At 42.3% G+C, this 25,215-nt stretch overlaps 1 protein-coding gene across 1 annotated transcript in view; it reads left to right on the top strand.

The window, feature by feature from the left end:
• The window catches only part of ATRNL1 (attractin like 1), a 1,590,902-nt gene that overhangs the window by 799,497 nt on the left and 766,190 nt on the right, over window positions 1-25,215 (top strand). The window contains 1 exon segment of the mRNA XM_030202658.1: window positions 17,668-17,825. Coding sequence (XP_030058518.1) covers window positions 17,668-17,825 — 158 coding nt within the window.

Here is a 25,215-nt window from a genome sequence, read left to right as displayed (position 1 = left end):
AATGGAGGGTTAAGTGACTTGCCCAGAGTCACAAGGAGCTGCCTGTGCCTGAAGTGGGAATCCAACTCAGTTCCTCAGTTCCCCAGGACCAAAGTCCACCACCCTAACCACTAGGCCACTCCTCCACTACTTCGTTTCAAAGATATGAAATCGAATCCAGTGAAACTGGAAGCATCTGTCTCCTGTGATCTCTGATAGCTTCTATTCTGCTGAAAGGTGAATTAACTATCCCAGGAAAAACTATTGACTCGAGCTTATCTTTTCATCCCTGCATTTCAAAATGACAAAAAAATGCTTTTTCCTTTTATGTAAAACCCTGTTACTTCATTCATATCTGAAGAAAGATGTCCTCCATCTTCTATTACAATCCTAAGGCTAAGAGACCCTTTTACAAAAGTTTAGTGAGCACTAACAGAATTAACGCTTGCTAAATGCCAAGAAACCCATTTTATACCTACGAGCTTCTTAACGTTTAGCACATGCTAATTCCGCTAGTGTTGCGTGCTACACTTTTGTAAAAGGGACCCCAAATTGTGGGAATAATGTCTTATAGGTATTATTTTATTAGGCGTAAGCCATGTACAGTTCATCTAAAACACAGACATCAAATTTCTACGCTATGCCTGAACATTTGATCACATAACACCTCTCCTAGGCAGTCTTTTACAAAGACACGCTAGCGTTTATAGCATGCGCTAAGTGCTAGAGACGCCCATAAGAATATATGGGCGTCTCTAGTGTTTAGTGCATGCTTATTTTTAGCATGCGCTAAAAATGCTAGCGCACCTTTGTAAAAGGGACCCTTAGCTGCTTCTAGTGAACTATTGAATTAAATTTAGGACTTTAATTAGGCTTTTAAAATGTTACTGACCAACCTGCGGAATTCAAACATGCGTGGGATAAGCATAAAGGAATCCTGTGCAGAAGGAATGGATCCTCAGGAGCTTAGTCGAGATCGGGAGGCGGGGCTGGTGGTAGGGAGGCGGGGATAGTGCTGGGCAGACTTATACGGTCTGTGCCAGAGCTGGTGGTTGGGAGGCGGGGCTGGTGGTTGGGAGGCGGGGATAGTGCTGGACAGAGTTATACGGTCTGTGCCCTGAAGAGCACAGGTACAAATCAAAGTAGGGTATACACAAAAAGTAGCACATATGAATTGTCTTGTTGGGCAGACTGGATGGACCGTGCAGGTCTTTTTCTGTCGTCATCTACTATGTTACTATCCAGCTTATAATTGAAAAAGAAAAACGTCTATATTGCGACCCAAATCGGGAGATAGACGTTTATCTCACAAAAACGAATAAAGCGGTATAATCGAAAGCCGAATTTAGACGTTTTCAACTGTACTCCGTCGCGGATGCGGACAAAGTTGATGGGGGCGTGTCGAAGGCGTGGTGAAGGCGGAACTGGGGCGTGGTTATCGGGCGATCAGAGATGGGCGCCTTTTGCCGATAATGGAAGAAAAATATGCGTTTTTAGCGAGAATTTAGGGCACTTTTCCTGGACCCTGTTTTTCCACGAATAAGGCCCCAAAAAGTGCCCTAAATGACCAGATGACCATTGGAGGGAATCGGGGATGACCTCCCCTGACTCCCCCAGTGGTCACAAACCCCCTCCCACCACAAAATATGCCGTTTCACAACTTTTTATTTTCACCCTCAAATGTCATACCCACCTCCCTGGCAGCAGTATGCAGGTCACTGGAGCAGTTATTAGGGGGTGCAGTGGACTTCAGACAGGTGGACCCAGGCCCAACTCCCCCCCCCCACATGTTACACTTGTGCTGGTAAATGGGAGCCCTCCAAACCGCCCCCCAAACCCACTGTACCCACATGTAGGTGCCCCCCTTCACCCCTTAGGGCTATAGTAATGGTGTAGACTTGTGGGCGGTGGGTTTTGAGGGGCATTTGGGGGGCTCAACACCCAAGGGAAGGGTGCTATGCACCTGGGAGCTCTTTTACCTTTTTTTTTGTTTTTGTAAAAGTGCCCCCTAGGGTGCCCGGTTGGTGTCCTAGCATGTGAGGGGGACCAGTGCACTACGAATCCTGGCCCCTCCCACGAATAAATGTCTTGGAGTTACTCGTTTTTGAGCTAGGCGCTTTCGGTTTCCATTATCACTGAAAAACAAAAACGCCCAGCTCACAAATTGTCGAATAAAACATGGACGTCTATTTTTTTCGAAAATACGGTTCGGTCCGCCCCTTCATGGACCCGTTCTCGGAGATAAACGCCCATGGAGATAGACGTTTTTGTTCAATTATGCCCCTCCACGTTACTTAGCTGATTGTTTTACTCTGTATTCCTTACACATGTTGAGATCAACATATCAAAATTGGCTCTCTTTACCTCAGTCTAATAAAATTCATTCTTAGATCTATCCATTGTACACCTTCAGCTGTCAAGCACTGGTAGTCTAGAAATTTTCAGAGGAAATTAAACTCAGTATCACTTAATTCGCAGTTGAGGTGGAAATTAAAGACCTGACAACTGTTACGATCTTTCGAGTACCGCATTACCTCTGTTGATATGACTTTTCTTGATCTTTTCTGTGCGCTTTTATCCAGATTCTATATATGGTGCCGAAATTTTGGCACGGATCCAAAATGCACATGCACCTAAATCGGTTAACGAGCCATTGACTATGTTAATTGGTCTTATCAATCAATTATTGAACTTAATAGACACTAATTTAGATTTGCGCACACGTCTGCCTTGCGTGCTATTCTATAATCCTGGGCACATAAATCCCATAATATGCAACTGAAAAGGGGGTGGGGCAAGGAGAGAGGCATCTGAAAATACAAAAGAACTCACAAGATACCAGCAGGAGTCACTGCTGTTCTAGATCAATATCCAGGCCTTCTAAAATTGGGATATAGACGTTTATGTAAAATGCATGTGTAAGTGCCTGTTTATCCATGTCTAAGACATAAATAGGGCTTCTGACATTAAAAAAAAAAACAAAAACAAAGCATTATTCATGAACACACAGAAATCACCTAGAACATCAAGGGAATGGTTCTGATTGCCGTAGTAACATTGTAGATGATGGCAGAAAAAGACCTGCACGGTCCATCCAGTCTGCCAAACGAAAACAGTATGAGAGCTTTTCACATATGTGGTCTGTGATTAGGCATGGGGGGTACTGGCAGGGTAGCATTCAGTTTACAGTCAGTTAATTAGTATTTACAGACTAAATAATGGCAGCCACATAATATAAAATGCTAGGAAAAAGTTTGTGACTCATGCATAATACTAAAATTAAAAAATTCTCATTTATTTGTTTAAAATATTGATATTTACAGAAACAAAAGTGTAGTCTTAAGTGGATTACCCCCCACCCCAAACCAAAAAAAAAACACACCCTAAAAATATGGTGTAAAGGTAGATCACATGATACCAGTTTAACAGGAATAAATTAAACAATTCTGCAAATGAAAATAAGGTGTTTAAAATAATTGGGTAAGAAATACGCCTCCCTGCAGAGTAAATCTGAGTGGCTGAGCACCGTGTTCTCTATGAAGGTCCGAAACATTTTGATTCATGTTTTTTTTCAGCAGAAAGGTTAGTGGGAATTCATCAAACCATGATCAAAAGAAATTTTCGGACGGCCTGGGAATAGTAGTTTGAAATTGTTAGCTGGCCTACAAATGTTAAAAGTTTTAAGACCATCATGACTCTACCCAGGAGCACTGGTCCTGCAAAGAGCAAAGAGGGAAAATCATCTACAAAGTCACAAAGAAATCTCAGAATAACATCTAAAGACCTGCAGGCCTCTTGAAGTGATGGTTCTTGTATCAGCGTGTGCACTGTACTTGAAGAAGATCGCTACTGAGAACCTCAGATTCACTAATGAGCATTTGGGATGACCCACAAGACTTCTGTGGGCAGGAGAGTCAGAAACTGAACTTTTCAGACACAATTAAAAAAAAAAAAAAAAAAAAAGTTTTGTTTGGAGAAAACCAAACACTTCCTTCCAAAATAGTAGCATCATCCCAACTGTTGAACTTGGTGGTGGAGGTATTGTACCATCAGGCAAAATGGTTGGGGGGGGAGGGGGGTACCACACTTAACCACATATGAAATAGCCAACTCAGACTTGACATGAACCAGCGTTGAATATCTAGGAATAACTTTGAGAGCAACTAAATAAAAACATTCACCACAGTCAGCTGCATATTAACCCCATAATTTATGCATTTGAAATTAGGACGGCTATTTTATTTATTTATTTATTTATTATGATTTATTTACCGCCTTTTTGAAGGAATTCACTCAAGGCGGTGTACAGTAAGAATAGATCAAACATGAGCAATAGGCAATTACAGCAGTAAAGATATTCAAATAACAATAAAAAGTATGGCATAGTAGACTACTTACAAGTCAACACAATACGTAATAGAACATTTTAATTGATAGTGAAGGCTAATTTGTTCAGTTCTCCTGTACAGTTAGATTATCTGGATAGTGGCTGGATATCACCGCTGACCACATAACTTTAAGCTCTACCTCCAAACACCCCTGGCTTCTTCTAAATCTAAATAGATACATTTTGGACAGACAACAAGTTGCTTTGATTGGTGGGGTCCCAGCACTTCAGGCCCTGCTATTGATGCCAGAGCCCACCAAAACAAAAGAAAGTAGTCCTCGCAAAAAATCAAACAATAAACAACACTGCAAAGATGACACATGAAAAATAAAAAAATATAAGAAGAAAAAAAAATATATATATATATATAAATCAAAAAAAAAGAAAAAAACTATTGAAAAAAAGAATTTTTTTTCTTTTTTTTTTTTGTTTTATATATATATATATTTTCTTTTTATATTTTTTTATTTTTCATGTGTCATTTTCGCTGTGTTGTTTATTGATGCCAGAGCAGCACATTGCTTAGGCTCTGAAGCCTCAGCTTAATTAAAATTGTGGCCATGGGGACCTTTGAACTCCTCCTACATTTGTAGGTCTCACCAGCAGGAACAACGACTTAAATAATTGAGACTGACACACAGGCATAGTGCCACAACTGATGACAGGTGTCACAGGCAGGAGATAAGAAAGACCTCCTTTCTGCAGGCTCAGGAACAAAGGACTTGGCACAGAATGCATCTCATCAAGGGGGTTCACACTGTGTTATTTATTTATTATTGAGATTTATTTGCTGCCTTTTTGAAGAAAGTCAACCAAGATGGTGTCTAGGAAATATGACCCGGACATAGGCAAAAAAAAAAAAAAAAGGTTGCAATATAAAATATTCAAATATATAATATAACATTCTCCTTATTAAACAGCAAAAGGGACAAGTGAAGATAGAACATATAGAGGGGCATAATCGAACGGAAACGCCTATCTCCATGGGCGTTTATCTCCGAGAACGGGTCCGTGAAGGGGTGGGCCGAACCATATTTTCGAAAAAATGGACGTTTTTGAGCTGGGCGTTTGGTTTTTTTTTAGCGATAATGGAAACTAAAAACGCCCAGCTCAAAAACGTCCTAATCCGAGCCATTTGGTCGTGGGAGGGGCCAGGATTAGTAGTACACTGGCCCCCCTGATATGCCAGGACACCAACTGGGCACCCTAGAGGTCAGTGCGGTGGACTTCAGAAAAAGCTCCCACACGCATAGCTCCCTTACCACGGGTGCTGATCTCCCAACCCCCCTCCCCCAAAACCCACTACCCACAAATGTACAACACTACCGTAGCTCTTAGGGGTGAAGGGGGCACCTACATGTGGGTACAGTGGGTTTTGGAGGCCTCCCATTTACCAGCACAAGTGTTACAGGTGGGGGGGGGGATGGGCCTGGGTCCACCTGGCTGAAGTGCACTGCGGTACCCACTAAAAGTGCTCCAGGGACCTGCATACACGCAGGCCTCTAGGACTGGTTGCTGCTATATAACATTGGCACACCAGTTGACACCTGAAGACTAATCTCTCCGAAAACGTCCTTTATTGGAATAACTGCGTTTACTCACAGTTAACTGCAGATCATAGGTTGTGCCCCACTAGCAACGAGTCTCCCTGGAACTGAGATTAGCAGTAGGTCAGAGCTGGCAGAATGCTGTACAATGCCCTCTTTCATCCACATTCAAGGTAAGAACTAAGTTGTCTAACGTGGCTAACACAGGAAAGGGAACTAAAACTGGCTTACAAAAATGGCCACTACCGCATGGACTACAACAGGAAACACAACAGGGCACACTCTGACCCAGTAGGCAGGGGGAAAAGCACCATGGGAGAAGAGCCTACCAACTACCAACATCGTGAGACTGTAACACAAGCTAATGAAATCACGGAGCCCAATACCCTATACCCACCACAATGCAATGCTGATGTGACCCTGTACTGCACCCGAGAGCCACATCTGACCCAGGGAAAGGCTGTGACAAGATCGAACACATTCTGCTGCCATGGAGGTGGGTACATTTGAGGCTGGCATACAGGCTAGTAAAAAAGTTTTTAAAGTGGGAGGGGGTTAGTGACCACTGGGGGAGTCCGGGGAGGTCATCCTTGATTCCCTCCAGTGGTCATCTGGGCAGTTGGAACACTTTTTTGGGACTTGTTCGTGAAAAAAAAAGGGTCCAAAAAAAGTGTCCCAAAATCGCGGTAAGAACGCCTTTTTTTTCGATTATCAGCTAAAGACGCCCATCTCTCCTCGGCTGATAACCTCGCCCCAGTTCCGCCTCCGACACGCCCCCGTCAACTTTATTCGTTTCCGCGACGGAGTGCAGTTGGAAACGCCCAAAATCGGCTTTCGATTATACCGATTTGGACGCCTTTGCGAGACAAACGTCTATCTCCCGATTTAGGTCACACTATAGGCGTTTTTCTCTTTCGAAAATAAGCTGGATAGACAGATAAGATGGAGTAAAATGAGTTTGTATAGATGTTAAGGGGTGACTAAATTGCACAGGTAGTCAGAAAAGGTGCATTCAACTCTGTGGAGCATCTCTAGATATCACCTCCTCATACTCAAGACCATACTGAGCTATAGCTGTATGCTGTGTGACTCACTAGTCCCCTCAGCCTGCCTGCTTCACTGTCGTCAATGAGAGGAGATGACGAGCTGAGAGTAGCTTTTGCACCCCTCCATATTTGTGCCCTGCATGGCTGCACTGTTAAACACAGCCATTGCTACATCACTGCTTGTGCCCTGGCTAAGTGCTAAACACTGCACTGACCAGTCCTGCCCCTCCAACACCTAACAGATGTCTTTTTGAACCCATATCCTAAATCATTGGGTCTCAATGTGTGTGTGTGTGTTGCTACACATGAATTTGTCATGAAGCATGGACAGATGTGTCACCAGACCCACAGCCTACTGCTACTACTACTACTATTAAACATTTCTATAGCGCTACAGCGCTGTACAAATCAACATGAAAAAGACAGTCCCTGCTCAACAGAGCTTACAATCTAAATTGGACAGACGAACAGACAGCTAGGGGTGGGGAAATTGCAGTGGTAGGGGTGATAAGTGAGGGCGTTGAGTAAGAGAGTCATGGTTAGGAGTCGAAAGCAGTAGCAAAGAGGTGGGCTTTAAGCCTAGACTTGAAGACAGCCAGAGACTGAGCCTGACATACCGGCTCAGGGAGTCTATTCCAGGCATAGGGAGCAGCGAGATAGAAGGAACGGAGCCGGGAGTTAGCAGTGGGGGAGAAGGGGGACGACAGGAGACATTTACCCAGCGAACGGAGTTCACGGGGAGGAGTGTAGGGAGAGATGAGAGCGGAAAGGTACTGAGGAGCTGCGGTGATTTAACCAGAGCTGACATTGTGATGTCATAATGCCTCAGTCCACCAATGCCTAAGAGCCAACCTCATCAGTGATGTCACAATGGCTTGACTGTCCTATACTTGGCTCATACTACTACTACTACTATTAAACATTTCTGTAGCGCTACTACACTTACGCAGCGCTGTACAAATTAACATGAAAAGACAGTCCCTGCTCAACAGAGCTTACAATCTAAATTGGACAGACGAACAGACAGCTAGGGGTGGGGAAATTGCAGTGGTAGGGGTGATAAGTGAGGGTGTTGAGTAAGAGAGTCATGGTTAGGAGTCGAAAGCAGTAGCAAAGAGGTGGGCTTTAAGCCTAGACTTGAAGACAGCCAGAGACTGAGCCTGACGTACCGGCTCAGGGAGTCTATTCCAGGCATAGGGAGCAGCGAGATAGAAGGAACGGAGCCGGGAGTTAGCAGTGGGGGAGAAGGGGGACGACAGGAGACATTTACCCAGCGAATGGAGTTCACGGGGGGGGGGGGGAGTATAGGGAGAGATGAGAGCGGAAAGGTACTGAGGAGCTGCGGAGTGGATGCACTTGTAGGTCAAAAGCAGAAGTTTGAACCATAAGCGGAAGCGGATAGGGAGCCAGTGAAGCGACTTGAGGAGAGGGCTAACGTGAGTATAGCGACTGCATTTTCTCCTCTACTAGAAGACAGAAGACCTGGTGTTTCTAATGATTTCAGCGCTGACCTTGCATGGTGTTTCCTCTTTCTGTGCTCATGCTTCCTATTGAGAGGAAGCAGCTCTGAGGACAGGCAGCTGTGTAGTCATTAGAGACCCTGTGACTCCTATTGCTGCTGTCCATAAGCTTAGATAGAACGGGGTGGGCATTGGAGACTGGAGAAGAAAGGGAGCAATATGGGAGGGAGGGAGAGCAGGAAAGATATTAAGTGTTTGGGTCAGTTGGACCAGTCATGTGGTAGGTAACCACCCATTAGAGGCTGCTATCAGAAAGCATTGGCTGTTTGCTTTGAGCTGTCTGGGGCTTCAGACTTGGTTTTTCTCTCCCTCTGGCTACTGCTGCCATGTAAGAACCCTCCGAAAGTCATGGGATCTCCTGCTAAAAAGGCCTTGTCCTTATCCCCTCCCCCCTCCCTTACCTTTTCTTTCTGTGGCCCTGGCCTCAGCCTCTAAGATATCTGCACTGGCTGCTGTACTTCTTATCTGTTCTGCCACTGGTGCCCGTCTTTCTTGCATGGACCAGTGATCTGAATCACCAGTCTTTCAACCACATGGCATGGCTTCTTTTCTTTGGCTATATTCCATTTGACCAGGGGCTGCTCTCCGGAGGTGTTTGTACATAAGGTCTCTCTTAGTTGAATGTGAGATGTTGAAAAATACTTCTCATTTAATAGGTACCTTCTCAGAATTGTTGCCAAAGTTGAAATGCACAAGTAGAGCACCCCTTATACCACTTGCATCCTGTGGGTAATGGCATTGGTTCCCAAACCTGGTCCTTGAGGCATTCCAGCCAGTCAGGCTTTCAGGATATCCACATTGAATATTAATGAGAGAGATGTAAGTGTAGTGGAGGATATCCTGATATCCTGAAAACCTGACTGGCTCGGAAGCCTCCAGAACCAGGTTTGGGAACCACTGGGTTATGGCACGAATGATTAGCATTGTTCATGCTCTGAGAACAGGTGTGTTCATGTCTTCTTTGTGATCTTGGTGTTTCTTTTTTGGGTGCTTGCACCACGTTGTTCTTTAGTCTCTTCTGAATTCTTGTAGGAAGGATGAGTCTCCCAGATACTAGAACTTCAGACATCAAATTTGAAAGAGAACACTTAACATAATATAAGAACATAAGAATAGCCATACTGGGTCAGACCAATGGTCCATCTAGCCCAGTATCCTGTTTCCAACAGTGGCCAATCCAGGTCACAAGTACCTCGTAGAAACCCAAATAGTAGCAGGATTCCATGCTACCAATCCCAGGGCAAGCAGTGGCTTTCCCACGTCTGTCTCAATAGCAGACTATGGACTTTTCCTCCACGGACTTCTCCAAACCTTTTTTAAGTCCAGATAAGCTAACCGCTGTTATTAATGTCCTCCAGCAAAGAGTTCTAGAGCTTAACTATACATTGAGTGAAAAAATATTTCTTCCTATTTGGTTTTAAAGTGTTTCCATGTAACTTAATGAAGTCAGATTTTTAGTTTGTACTTTTTGAAGGAATTAAAAAATTGATTCACTCCTTCTACACCACTCAGGATTTTGTAGACCTCAATCATATCTCCCCTCATCTGCCTCTTTTCCAAGGTGAAGTGCCCCAACCTCTTGAGCCTTTCCTCATACGAGAGGAGGAGTTCCATCCCCTTTATCATTTTGGTCGTCTTCTTTGAACCTTTTCTAATTCCGCTGTATCTTTTTTGAGATACGGTGACCAGAACTGAACGCAGTACTCAAGATGATGTCATACCGTGGAGCAATACAGCGGCATTATAGTATACTAGGTCTTACTACTACTACTACTTAACATTTCTAAAGCGCTACTAGGGTTATGCAGCGCTGTACAGTTTAACAACATAAAGGACAGTCCTTGCTCAAAGGAGCTTATTTACCATCCCTTTCCTAATAATTCCTAGCATCCTGTTTGCTTTTTTTTGGCTGCCGCCGCATACAGAACAAAAGATTTCAGCATATCGTCTACAATAACACCTAGATCTTTTTCTTGGGTGTTGATCTTCAAAGTGGACCCTAGCGTCAGGTAACTATGATTTGGATAATTCTTCCCAATGTGCATCACTTTCAGTTTGTCCACATTAGCCTTTGTCTGCCATTTGGGTGCCTAGTCTTCCAGTTTCCTAAGGTCTTCCTGCAATTTTTCACAGTCCGCATGTATTTTAGCAATCTTGAATAGTTTTGTGTCATCTGAAAATTTAATCACCTCACTCGTCATTCCGATTTCCAGATCATTTATAAATGTGTTAAATAGCACCGGTCCCAATACAGATCCCTGTGGCACTCCACTATTCACCCTCCTTCAATAAGAGAAATGTCCATTTAACCTCACCCTCTGTTTTCTGTCCAATAACCAATTCATTATATACAACAGAACATTGCCTCCTATCCAAATGATTCTTTAATTTTCTTAGGAGTCTCTCATGAGGAACTTTGTCAAAAGCTTTCTGAAAATCTAGATACACTACATCAACTGTTTATCCACATGTTTATTCACTCCTTCAAAAAAATTAAGCAACTTGGTGAGACTTCCCTGGACTGAAACCATGCTGATACTGTCCCATTAAACCATGTTTATCTTTGTGTTCCATAATTTTATTCTAGTTTCCACTATTTTACCTGGCACTGACTTCAGGGTCCCAAAAAACAACAAGGCAAACGATCTGCAAAATCCAATATGGGAAAGAAAGCCAGCGGATCAATATCACAACAAAAAGATTTTATTGAAGCTACCGTGTATGAACAAATCGCCCGGCACAGGCCGTGTTTCGCCCACCTAGGGCTGCGTCAGGGGCTAATTTGAAACCTTCGTAAAAGGGGCAAATATGGTGCATAAAAGTCAAGAAAAAAACCCAGCTCAAACGGGAATCTTGTACTCTCTAGCGTACACAAATGGACACACCATTATTGAAGCTGTTGTTACTGACTTCAGGGTTACCCGTCTGTATTTCCTGGATCACCCCCCGGACCATTTTTAAAAATCAACATCACATTGGCCACCCTCCAATCTTTTAGGTGCTATGGATGACTTTAACGACAGGTCAGCTGTTTGAGTTCTTTCAGTACCCTTGGATGCAGGCCATCCTGTCCATGTGATTTACTGCTCTAATTTGTCGATTTGGCTCAGTATGTGTTCTAGGTTCACTGAGATTTCTTTCAGTTCTTCAGCATCATCACCCTTGAAAATCATTTCTGGTACAGGTAGATCTCTTGCTTCTTCTTCCGCAAAGACAGAAGCAAAGAATTAATTCAGTTTCTCTGCTATGACCTGTCCTCCCTGAGTTTCCCTTTTGCTCCTTCGTGATCTAACTGTCCTATGGATTGCCTTGCAGGCTTTCTGCTTCTGATGTACCTGAAAAAGTTGATACTATGAGTTTTTGCCTCTGTGGTTTCTCTTCATATTCTCTTTTAGCCTGTGAAGCGTCTGTTTACGCTTTCCAAAAATACTAGGACTAGGGGGCATGCGATGAAGCTGCAATGTAGTAAATTTAAAACGAATTGGAGAAAGGTTTTCTTCACCCAACGTGTAATTAAACTGTGGAATTCGTTGCCAGAGAATGTGGTAAAGGCGGTTAGCTTAGCGGAGTTTAAAAAAAGGTTTGGACGGCTTCCTAAAGAAAAAGTCCATAGACCATTATTAAATGGACTTGGGTCTCAGGAGGTTATTCATGAGGTGAGATATGGCAGGAAGTTGGAATATTTACCGTATTTTTTGGACTATAAGACGCACTTTTTTCCCCCAAAATTTGGGAGGAAAATGGGGGGTGCGTCTTATAGTCCGAAGGTAGCGTTTTTGGACCGCCGTCCCGTACTTACGCGATGCCATGTTCCGTGGTGGTCTAGTGACGTCGGGGCAGGAAAGAGCCCCCTCTTTCCTGCCCATCGCGCTGCTCTCCGTGCTCCTCACTGCTTTCTGACGGTCTCGGCGAGATTCAGAATGGCCGCCGAGATTCTCGGCGGCCATTCTGAATCTCGCCGAGACCGTCAGAAAGCAGTGAGGAGCACGGAGAGCAGCGCGATGGGCAGGAAAGAGGGGGCTCTTTCCTGCCCCGACGTCACTAGACCACCACGGAACATGGCATCGCGTAAGTACGGGACGGCGGTCCAAAACTCGGACAAGACGCACCGGAGCACCTAGGTTTTAGAGGAGGGAAAAAGGAAAAATTTTTTTTTCCTATTTCCCTCCTCTAAAACCTAGGTGCGTCTTATGGTCCGGTGCGTCTTATAGTCCGAAAAATACGGTATTTGCTTATTTGGATTTATTAATTGCTTTATGGAGAGATTCACCCAGAATCGAAATGAAGCTATTTTTGCATGCAATTTGAAACTCACTGGCAGCAGCATCACACCACAGCTTTTGACGTTTAAATGTCTGATCATGCACCTTTCACTTGTGAACAGTCTGCAATATCTGATTACAGTCATGGCTGAACCTTTTTGAAAATAAAATTCATGGCTGAGAGTGCTGAAGAGCTTCAGCATGGCCAGTTAAAATAGGAAGAGGATACTCAAGTACATAAGTATTGCCGTACTGGGAAAGACCAAGGGTCCATCGAGCCCAGCATCCTGTTTCCAACAGTGGCCAATCCAGGTCACAAATACCCGGCAAGATCCCAAAAATGTACAAAACATTTTATACTACTTATCCCAGAAATAGTGGATTTTCCCCAAGTCCATTTAATATCGGTCTATGGACTTTTCCTTTAGGAAGCCGTCCAAACCTTTTTAAAACTCCGCTAAGCTAACCGCCTTTACCACATTCTCTGGCAACGAATTCCAGAGCTTAATTACACGTTGAGTGAAGAAATATTTTCTCCGATTAGTTTTAAATTTACTACATTGTAGCTTCATCGCATGCCCCCTAGTCCTAGTATTTTTGGAAAGCGTGAACAGACGCTTCACATCTACCCGTTCAACTCCACTCGTTATTTTATAGACCTCTATCATAGCTCCCCTCAGCCGCCTTTTCTCCAAGCTTGGAGAAAGGATACCTTTGCTATTTTGTATAGAACTGGAAGTCCTTTGAGTTCTAAATTTTATTAACTTTGATGGAGACAGAGGACATGTACAGTAAATTGCTCATTGAGTTTTGGTGCATTGAGTTAATCTCATCCTGATTAAATGAGGCCACCCACATGCAAAATGATTCTTCTGGACAAGTCCATATACTTTCATGAGGTGCTATTATTTCTCTCCTCAAGACCTGGTAAGGTGCCGTAGCAGTGGTTTAAAGACAGATTTCACTTTTTCCAATGCTAGCAGCCCATAAATTTTTATTGAGATGGTGCATAAATTACTAACAGAAACTAGATTAACTATACAGCCAACTAGGACAAATTTACCATAAAATTTATCCCCGGTATATTTGCTCATCAGTTTTATGAATGGTGCTGTATTCATTTTGCTCTGAACCAGGCAAGTGAAATGCTTAAGTTGAAGCATGGTTGCGGTCGCAGAGGAATCAAGATTTAGAATGACTATAAAGCTAAGAAACTCGTTTAACTGGGTCTCAATTAGTTCCTGTATGGGTACTGGAGTTGTAATTATCAAGCGCTCTTCCATAAACCAAAAGTGTTAAACATACATTTAAAGACTGCAAGCTCTGTAAACAATGATCCATTAAATAAGGCACCACTTCAGAATGTTGTAATTAAACAACATTTGAAAGGAAGTTAAATGCCCCTTAAACTCTGCTTTAAAAGAAACACAGTCACAGGGATTTCACTGGTCCCCTGACATCAACATTAATGCTCCCTAGAATTTCCCAGGAAACTGATGGCTTTTTAAGACAATAAAAAAATGCTTCTGGTAACCAGAGCTGATTATTTTTGTACTTAATTGTTACTTTTGCATCATTTCACCCAAGAATTTGTTAGTAATTTGCTAGCATTTTTTGTATTATTATTATTTTATTTATTTATTTATTGCATTTAATTTGCGGAAGGAGGCTTGTTCGTAAATCGTTCTTAAGTTGCGCGGCAGTGTATTCCAAAGTTGCGTGCTCGTGTGAGAAAAGGTTGACACGTGTAGCATCTTGTATTTCACGCCCTTGCAGTTAGGGAAGTGGAGGTTGAGGTACGTTCTGGATGATTTTTTTGGCATTTCTGGTTGGAAGGTCTATCAACTCGGACATATAGGCAGGGGCTTCACCATGAATGATCTTGTGGACTAGTGTACATACCTTGAAAGTGACGCGTTCCTTAAGTGGAAGCCAGTGTAGTTTCTTTAGTAGTAGTGTTGCCCTTTCATATTTTGGTTTTCCGAAGATGAGATCAACGTTTTTGCAATGTTATAAAATGCAATGAGGCCTATGTTCAGCCTTCGGGAGGCAGCCCATCTAAGTGCTGTGTTCGGTGCTGACCCCAGGTATGCAGTGCCAGGCCATTTCCACAGACTGGGATTATCCATTTTTTTTTTTTTTGGCTGGCTAAACCAACCAGCTATGTCAGTATTCAGCGCTGGCCAGTTGGGGTAGTGCAGGAGCCTAGCAGTAGTTCTAGATGGTAGAGCCTAGTAAAATAAAATAAGTTGAACGAAAGTATCTGTCAGATTATCACTGTGACAAGAGGATGAAGGGCTACTCAGGTGGAAGGATCTGATATAGAAAACATGCCTATATCATTTTTTTAACGTGGATTTCCATCATTTATGCAACAGATAAGAATTCATTCTTTTCTTCTTTCCTTAGTATGGAATGTTGCTACTTTTTGGGTTTCTGCCAGGTACTTCTGACCTGGATTGGCCACTGTTGGAAGGAGGATACTGGGCTAGATGGACTATTGGTCTGACCAAGTATGGCTTTTCTTATGGAGAGGGATCCCCAACCCAGACAGGGAGGGGGTTAAAAGATAGAAAAGAGAAAAGGGGGAGATATTTGAGCTGGGCACAAGGGGTTAAGAGACGGAAGATTAAAAACAGGGAGAAACCTGAGCTGGGCACAGAAGGGAGGGAGAGGGACCTGCTGGACAATGGAAGGGAGAGGAGATAGGGAAATGTTAGACATAGGACCCCAGATGGAGGAGAGGGAGGGAGTGAGGGCATATGCTGGAAAATGGGAGCAAAGAAGGAGAGATAGAGGGATCTTAGGCTCCAAGGCAGAGGTGAAGGAAAGAGAAATGTTGGATCTGGACCCAGAGGTGGCGGGGAAGGAAAGAGGGACACAGAGAGAAGAAGAAATGTTGAATCATGGGTGATGGAGTCGAGGACTGTTCCAGAATTTAAAAAAGCATGGGATAAGCATTTGGGATCGCTTAGGAACAGGAAGAATTAGGGGTTACAGAGGATGGGCAGAGTGGATGGGTCATATGGCCTTTATCTGCCGTCATGTTTCTATGTTTCTATGGGGAGGGAGAGAGGGAGAAATGTCAGATCATGAGGTGGAAGAGAGGGAAAGAGAGAGAGAAATATTGGATCATGGGGTGGAAGAGAGGCAGTGGGAGGAAGAGAGGGAGACATGTCGGATCATGGGGTGGGAGGGAGGAAGGGAGAGAGAAATGTCAGATCATGGGGTGGGAAGGAGGGAGAGAGAGGGAGGGAGAAATATCAGATCATGGGGTGGAAGAGAGGGAGAGAAAGGAAGAAATGTTGGATCATGGGGTGGGAGGGAGGAAGAGAGAGGGAGAAATATATCATGGGATGAAAGGGAGGGAAGGGAAGAGGAGAGAGAAAGAAATATCGGATCATGGGATGGAAGGGAGTGAGGGGAAGAGATGGAGAAATGTCAGCTTATGAGGTAGAAGGGAGGGGGAAAGAGAGAGAGAGAGGGAGGGGAGAAATGTTGGATCATGGAGGTGGAGAGAGGGAAAGATGGATCATGGGGTGGGAGGAAGGAAGAAGAGAGTGCCGATGCCATGTATGAGGAAAGATCAGGAGAGAAAGGTCTATAAAATATTGAGTGGAGTGGAACAGATAGGCATGAATCGCTTGCTTACTCTTTCCAAAAATACTAGGACTAGGGCACACACAACAAAGCTATTAAGTAGTAAATTTAAAACAAATTGGAAAAATATTTTCAGTGATGCTTTTTTATATGCTCCATGGCTGATAAAGTAAAATGGGTGTGGCTACGGTGGGGATGTGGCCACTGTAGGGGAGGAGACGTAGATAGTGACCCCACCTCTAAGGTTGGCCTGGATGAGTACTGTTAACTTTTGTCCTACCAAAAAAGCACTGCCTTTAATGTATATTTCTTTATTTTGGCTTCCTTATTTTGATATTGTAGTCAAGAGAATAATGTGGAATAGGCTGCCTATTTCAATTCAAACAGAAGCCTATGTCAAGAAATCTAAGATACTCTTGAAAACTCATTTTTTCTTGAAAGCTTTTGGAGCTGCAGCTTTGAGTTCTAGTGTCCCATGAAGGTTCCTGATAATTTTCCTTTGTGAGTGTGTTATAGAGAATGCTTTACTTCAGTGAATTTTGTAGTTCTTTTGGTTTTATTTATATATTTTATTGAGTATTGTAAACTACCAAGTCCTTTCTAGACTGAGCGGCATATCTAGTGATGATAAACAAGAATATCTCTATATATAAAAGGCACCACCAACGCTCTAAATGAAGCCTCCAGCCGGAAGTGTGAAGGGGGAGAGATATCCGGTTTCCCCATGAGTTTCTGCCCCGCCCTCGCTCTCTCTGTAACACAAACAGTGAAGGAAAACACAGCAAAGCACCAAAATCAAATCGCTCTCTCTGTAACAGTGAAGGACTCAGAGGGGGGAGGGGAGAGAGGGTAGAAGCCCTCACTATCTCTGTAACACAATCACAGCACAGCAGGAAACTTAACACTGAAGGACTGGACTCCGAGGGGGGAGGGGACAGAGAGCACAGGGGAAGGGAGAGAGGGCAGAGGGCAGGGACACACACACTCCCACATGCACACAGAAGAAAACCTTGCTAGCCCCCGTTTCATTTGCCTCAGAAACGGGGCTTTTTTACTAGTATATATATATAACCTTTTTCTTGTTATTCTTTCATTGATGTATAATTGTTTTCATTGTCACAGTTTTTTCCCAATTGCAATTATTTGGAAAGTGATTAAAAATGAAAGCTGAAGAAAAAATAATTAAATCCTTCTGTTACTAAACTACAAATTTTATTGCATGGAACTACAATATGTCATTTTCATCTTCATTGTTTCCTTTCATTGGATCATACTAAAAATGTTTAAAAATGATAAAAATGTAACTGTTCTGATTTATATTTCTAGCTGGCACAATATCAGGAGAAGAAATTCCTGTAGTTTCCAAATCAAATATAAAGGAATTCAGAGACAGCTTTTCCTGTGAAAAATTCAACTTTCGAAGCAACCCAAACATCACTTTTTATGTCTACGTCAGCAATTTTTCATGGCCCATTAAAATACAGGTGAGTGTTGCTGTTTTCCTGATAGTCTTCTGTGCTTTCATGATCTGTTGCTCTTGGATTTATTTGATTTTAGATGTATTGGAAATTTTCATACTGTCTGTAATAGCTGCAAAATTAGCAGATACTTTTTACCCGAGGACTTAGTGGCTATTTGCAAAGCAAAATCATGCATGTACTTTGTACAGAAGGAATGGATCCTAAGGAGCTTAGCCGAGATTGGGTGGCAGATCCAGTGGCGGGAGGCGGGGATGGTGCTGGGTAGACTTATACTGTCTGTGGCAGAGCCAGTGGTGGGAGGCGGGGCTGGTGGTTGGGAGGCGGGGATAGTGCTGGGCAGACTTATACGGTAAGTGCCAGAGCTGGTGGTGGGAGGCGGGACTGGTGGTTGGGAGGTGGGGATAGTGCTGGGCAGACTTATACGGTCTGTGCCAAAACCGGTGGTGGGAGGCGGGGATAGTGCTGGGCAGACTTATACAGTCTGTGCCCTGAAAAGGACAGGTAGAAATCAAGGTAAGGTATACACAAAAAGTAGCACATATGAGTTTTATCTTGTTGGTCAGACTGGATGGACCATGCAGGTTTTTTTCTGCCGTCATCTACTATGTTTTGAATACTGCCTAAGAGAAAATGTTCCTGAAACCACTTTTTGTGTGTATGTATTTTTTTTTTAACACAGTGCACACTTTTTTTTTTAGAAATTTAAAAATATATGCTTTGTTGGAATGAGCATACCTGAAAACACTTACCTCAAATGGATGTAAAAGTGTGTGTTGTGGAATTATGTGCTTATTTTTACCTGTCCACAGGTAAACACAAAGGGCTCTCAAAAATGGAATAAGTGTACTTTATTAATTAACCGACATTGACCATGTTTTGGTGTAAACTAATGCCTGCCTCAGGGATCAGTTCAATTCAATGCATGAGTTGTTGCACAAAAAATAATAGCTTTGTATATTAAAAGTCCACTCTCAAACTCTCAACCTCCCTCAGCCTTCACACAGTCTCATTCTCAACCCCCCTTCTCAGCCTTCACCAAGTCTCTCTCTCAACCCCCCAGCCTTCACCGAGTCTCTCTCAGCCTCCCTCCTCAGCTTTCACCCAGTCTTTCAAACTCCCCAGCCTTCACCCTCTCTCTCTCTCTCTCTCTCTCTCTCAAACCCTGCCCCTCAGCCTTCACCCACTCTCTCTCTCAGTCCCCCCTCTAGCGTTCACCCTCTCTCTCTGTGCTATGTATTCCCCTCACTTTGCAAGCTGCCTTTGCAGAGGAAACAACACGCTTCCTAGCCCCTGCTGTGATTCAACTCTTGTGTAAATTTGAGCTGCAGGGTACAGGAAGTTCGGGCTGGTCTCACAGTTTCAAGTCCTGCGAGATTCGAAGCCGTGAGACTCCCGAGCTTCCTGCACCACACGGCTCAAGCTTACATAGAGAGCCAAATTGCTATTCAGAAGCAAGCATTGTTGCACACCTGTAACAGATGTTCTCTGTGGACAGCAGGATACAACAGCCACACATGGGTGACGTCACAGCTGACGGCACCAATTGACTCTTCTCACAGAGCTCAGAAGACTTTTAAATTAGTCTGCTGAGCATGTGCGGTAGTTCCCGCTTCACGCTACCCATTCAAATTCTTTCAGTTATACAGCGCTAGCTTTCAACTGAGGGGAGGAAAAGGGAGGGCGGGATTCTGTGGCTGTTGTATTCTGCTGTCCACGGAGAACACCTGTGACAGGTGTGCAACAACGCTTTCTGAATGGACAAGCAGGATGAACAATAGCCATGCATGTGGAGTCTCCCAAGGTGAAGGTTGCATCATGCTTTTTAGAAAACTTGCAATTCGGTAACAGAACGAGGAGGAGGCAATTCGAAGTTCTCAAACATTGACTGAATTTATTACAGCATTAGCAAATGAACAGTCTGTAAATGCAGGTTGGTCAATACAGTAATGTTTAGCAGATGTATGTGGAGATGACCAAGTAGCTGCTTGAGAAATGTCTTTGATTGAGACAGAATGCAAATGAGCTAAAGTTGTAGATATTGCTCTAAGCTTATGAGCAGTTACTCTTGGTGGATTTTGAACAGAACGTAACTGCTAACAAAACACACTACAGATAGCTATCCAGTTTGAGAGAGTTATTTTTGAAACAATGAAACCTGGATTCCATGGCATCCTACAGATCAATCCAGAGACTTGTGGGTTGTGTCCCTCTACCAGCAGGTGGAGATAGAGAGAACCTCTGAGGTTTCCTCTATGTGGACCTGTGCAGCCAGCTGAACTCCAGTATTCTCTGTATCTAGCAGATGGAGGGACATCTCTGTGCAGCTCTGGTTTGATCCGGCTGCTGGTGTCCTTTGGGCCTAGTTTACCACAGACAGAGGTTGAGTGGCTGTTTGCAGCTTATGGTGTACACCTGGTTGTGCCAGGTCCCTCCCAGTCTCAGCATTGATGGGCTGCAGGGCTGATGGGAACCCGACGCATTCTGACATCAAGAGCGTCTTGACAAACTGCATTCTCGGCACCGGCATGATGTTCTTTGATTGCACCAAGTAATGATGTGCTAGGGAGAGGCTGAATGATATCAAGCTGCCGGGGCAGAAACTGTGGCTGCTCTTTAATAGAAATCACAGACTTGGAGCACTCTTTTAAAGCCTTTGTTGTCTTGGGGACAAAGGAGTGGTGATTGGGCTAGAGCCCGCCAAAGGAGAGATCCCAGAAGGAGCACTTTGAGATGCTACGTTACCCTTGGTGTGGGTAGGCGCACTATCTTGAAGATTTAATCTGAGCTTTTGCTTCCTGTATTTGCAGGCTCATGGCAACACTCGGTTACAATGCTCATAGTGAGCCAAGTAATGTGACGAGCCCAGACAAATTAAGCATTCTCGATGAAAATCAGTCAGAGACATTTGTACATTTTTTTAAAACCTAGCTTTTTCTCCATGCTGGAAATTATTGTTGCAAGGTAAAACTTAATTGTGAAGAAATGAAGAGATGGACAAGCACTTTCTGGCTACTGACTACTGTGGCGGTCAAAAAATAACTGAAGGAATTTGAATGGGTAGCACGAGGTGGAAACTACCACGCATGCTCAGAAGATTAATTTCAAATTCCTCTGTGCTCAATGAGAGAAGGGCCAATCGATGCCGTCAGCTGTGACATTACCCACATGTCTGGCTGTTGTTCATCCTGCTTGTCCATGGATAATAACAGATGCTAGGTAGTGTTACCAAAAAGCCACTAAAATTCAGAGGGGTATTAAATCCCAGACACCAGTGTGCGATTTCTGGGCGCCATGGTGATTCTCACATGATAGTGTATTAAAAGTATCTTGAAGATCTTAATGTATGCCTGAACAAGAGAATTTGTTCCATATGTACCTGTTTCCCTTTATCTATCTATCTATCTATCTATCTATCTATCTATCTATCTATCTATCTATCTATCTATCTATCTATCTATCTATCTATCTATCTATCTATCTATCTAAGCCATGGCAGCAACAGTCCTTGGCTGTGGCTCCCTCTGAACTCTGAGTTTGGTTACCATTAGTTTAATTAACTCATTATGGGATTTTAGGGCAGGTTTTGACATGATGTGAGTTATTTATTTCTGAGTGACCCTAACAGATTTGTTTTGATGGTAATTTCTCAGAGTGGATATTACCGTTCTAAGGGAGTACCTCAGGGGCTAGCTTGGTCTTTTATTTTGTTTATATCTGCTTTGATTTTGTGATGTTCTTATGGAATTGGGAGCTGAGGTCTAGATATATGCAGTTGGTGAAATGATCTTTATGCTGGGATGATCGAATATCGTGAGCCACTTGGCCCAGATAGCTAGTTGAGTGGAGGAGTAGCTTAATGGTTAGTGAAGTGGCCTGAGAGCCAGGGGAACTAGGTTCAATTTCCACTCCAGCTTCTTGTGACTCTGAACAAGTCACTTAACCTTCCTTTGCCCCAGGTACAAAATAAGTACCTGTATATAAAATGTAAACTGCTTTGGTTTTAACCACAGAAAGGTGGCATATCAAATCCCATCTCCTTTTCCCTTTTCTTTTGAAAGTTGTGCTTCATGGACGGCTTCTAATAATTTGGCACCTAATTTTACTAAGACAGAATTAATGGTAGAAGGGAGGCAGTCTGATTTTGAGGTGTTAGGATATTTACAGTTGGATGATAATTGGATCCTTGTTAAAAAAAAAAAAAGATTAGATTCTGGTTTATCATTGACGATACAGTTTAAGGACGTGATTTATTTTAAGTTTTGTATATTATGGCAAATTAAACTGTTTGCATCTCTTGCTGATTTTACAATGGTGCTACAAAGCCTGGTTTTGTGCAAGATTGACTATTGTTATATGATCTGTGAGGGGTTACCGGCTTTGTTGATGAAGGTATTACAAATAATTCAGAATGCCGCAGCACGTCTTTTAACAGGTTGCAAGACATTTGAACATAACACCTCTATACAGATTGCATCGGTTGTCTTTAAAGTGACAGGTGATTTTTAAACTGTTACTTTTGTTTTGTTATTTTTAAAGTAGAGTGGATTTACTGATGTTATGGTTCTTATCTCTCTATCTGTACTTTATGGTAATCTAGTCAGAATCTGACATGAGGTAACACTTGGAACAGAGCTTTAGAAAGGATGTCCATCAGAATATAGACGTCAAAGTCTGTATATAAGATATGTAGGGCAATTCACCAAATACTGCTTAACTCTAGGGCATGTGGAGGGCAATTCTATAATATAATGGATGTCCAAATTCTGGCTATGTCCAGCATGAACCTCCATTTTACAAACTGATATGTCCATGGGGCAAAACGAGGCACATGGACATCTGTGTATTAGCAGAGGAACATTCAGTTATAAAAAGACCACTTAGCCTCCATGTGAAGGAGTAGCCCAATGGTTACAGCAGCCTGCTGAGACCAAGGGCAGAGGTCCAGAGGTTGCTGATTCAAGTTCCACTGCAGAATTTTGTAAATTTTTTTTTGTTCAAATTGTGAGCCCTCCACGGTCAGGAAGTATCTACTTTGACTTCCTTTACTCCATTCAGTGGAGAAATGCTCAATCAGAGCACCTTTCTGTAATCCAGACATGCCACGTACCAGCTCTAAATATAGACGTCTATCTTTTTGAACATGGATGCCCCTTCTCCGTCTGCAGTTGGAGCTGGATGTCCATCTTTTGGCCCCCCCCTAGTCTTGCCCAAAACATGCCCAAGCCACTCCCCTTGGCCATGTGAACATACAGCAGTTTTAGACATCCATATTCTGGCTATATAAAATCAGAATTTGGATGTCCAAGCAATATGGATGTCTAAATGCTGGTTCTCTGATGTCCAAAACATGAATAGGGCTTGTAAAATAAGCACCATAAATTAGCATGCTCAATAGTAGTCTGACTCTAAAGAACTTGCTGCCAATTGAAATCAGGCCTGAATGCAAATTTATTATCTTTTCAGAATAAATTGAAACATATTTATCTAGAAGTTAAAAAGGCTCCTATGGGACTTTATTAGAAGATATACACTCGTCAAGTTTGTGATATAAGTTTTTGTGAAAAATCTTCCCTAAATTAAGTACGCCCCCCACTCTTTGTGGTCTAAGGAAGCTAACTTTAAATGAACTAAATTTATATATATGTTTATAACAAGAATGCTTGTGTATGGAGCTGTGTTACTGTAGCAAGATTATTCTTGTGGATGTAAGTTTATTTTGTTTAATTGATAAATAAACAAATTTAAACATAAAACATTCATATGTATCATATTTTCAAAATAATTTCAAATAAATAACAACAATATAGATATACAGTCAACCATGAATATCAAACAATTATATGAAAAACTCATATGTGTCAATCATGATAAACATTCAGGTATGTCATAAAATATTGCAAAAATAGCTTAAAATACATGACAATAAATAATTAAAAAACAATATAAACTGATGTCAAAATATGATAAAGTTAAAAACTTGAAATTCATCATATTATAAGATATAAAATCAATCATGTAAAAATTCATCAAAACATGCATAATCAAAACATAATTGTCAAAAAAACATATGGAGAAAGGAGGTGAACGATCAAAATATGTGTACATACCTAAAAAACCAAGGGGTGATGGAATTCCCCTTCTTAAAATACTTTTATTTAAAAACCTATAATAAAAATAATAGAACAAATTCCTTAGAGCTCATTTCGCATGGATGAGCTATATATGTGAAATGAGCTCTAAGGAATGTTTTATAATGAAAGTTGATATATATGAATTATGTTTGATGATTTGATATCTATGTTTTTATTTCTTAGTTTTGACCCCTGACGCAGCCTGAGGGTGAAACGTGGCCACGTCGGGTTTGTTCTTTGATTCACACCAATAAATTATTTCATATGTTTATATTATTTTCAGCAAGCAACCATTGTATTTCCCCAATATATTTCTACTAGAAGGAGAATAGATCCCAACTTTTTTGGGATACTTTACTACCAAGATTACCAGTAGGTAGAGACTTGGATGTGGAAAATGAATGGCCAGTTCTTGGTCAAGAAGTGTTAGCATTGCTCTATTCTATTCTAGATTGAAAAAACCTCATAGGAGTGATGAATGGTTCTCCACAGAACTGCTAAAGTTAAAAAGAGAATGTAGGTAATTGGAGCAAAAATGGTGTAAAGTAAAATCTGCCTAAAATTATTCCCAGCATCATACACAACTCACATATCTTTAACTACTTTGCAAAACATATCATTTTGATAATATGGATCTTCGGATATAACAACTCAGGTACTGCAGAATCAATTTATCTTAAGCAGCCGAGTGTGAATCGTCATTGATCCAAAATAAATTTTCAAGAATTTTTTGTTTGAATAACATTGCAGAAAAAAAATAAAGCTACTTAGCTTCAAATTTGAAAAACAGAACCTCTGCCGACATGGCCAGGTTTCGTTTTTCTTTTTCAGGAAAGAGGTTCACTAAAAGAAAACATAATATTAATGTCTATCTTCATTAAGAATGTTACAAAGCAAAATATACATCGGCAACTCATTCAATTTTTCCCACTCCATACTAAGCATCAGGGAAGATGGCGGTGGTGTCTTTTGGTGCTAAAAGAGCAAACATCTGATTAGGCAGACAGCAGTGACTGACTGAGCTAGCAAACAGCTGATTTGATAAACACAATAATGATTGGCTGGAACTAGACAGCCTCAGCCAATCAGGTTAGCAAACAGCTGATTAGACAGACACAGCAACCATTGGCTGAAATAGCAAACAGCTGATTAGCCAAACACAACAGTGATTGGCTGGAACCAAAAAGCCCCAGCCAATCAAATAAATGACCATCACTCCAACTCAGCATTCAGTCCTTTAGGCTGCACAGTTTGTAAACGAA

Source organism: Microcaecilia unicolor, chromosome 5 (genome assembly GCF_901765095.1).
Source record: "Microcaecilia unicolor chromosome 5, aMicUni1.1, whole genome shotgun sequence".
NCBI lineage: Eukaryota > Metazoa > Chordata > Amphibia > Gymnophiona > Siphonopidae > Microcaecilia > Microcaecilia unicolor.
This window is presented reverse-complemented; position numbering and strand designations above follow the sequence as displayed.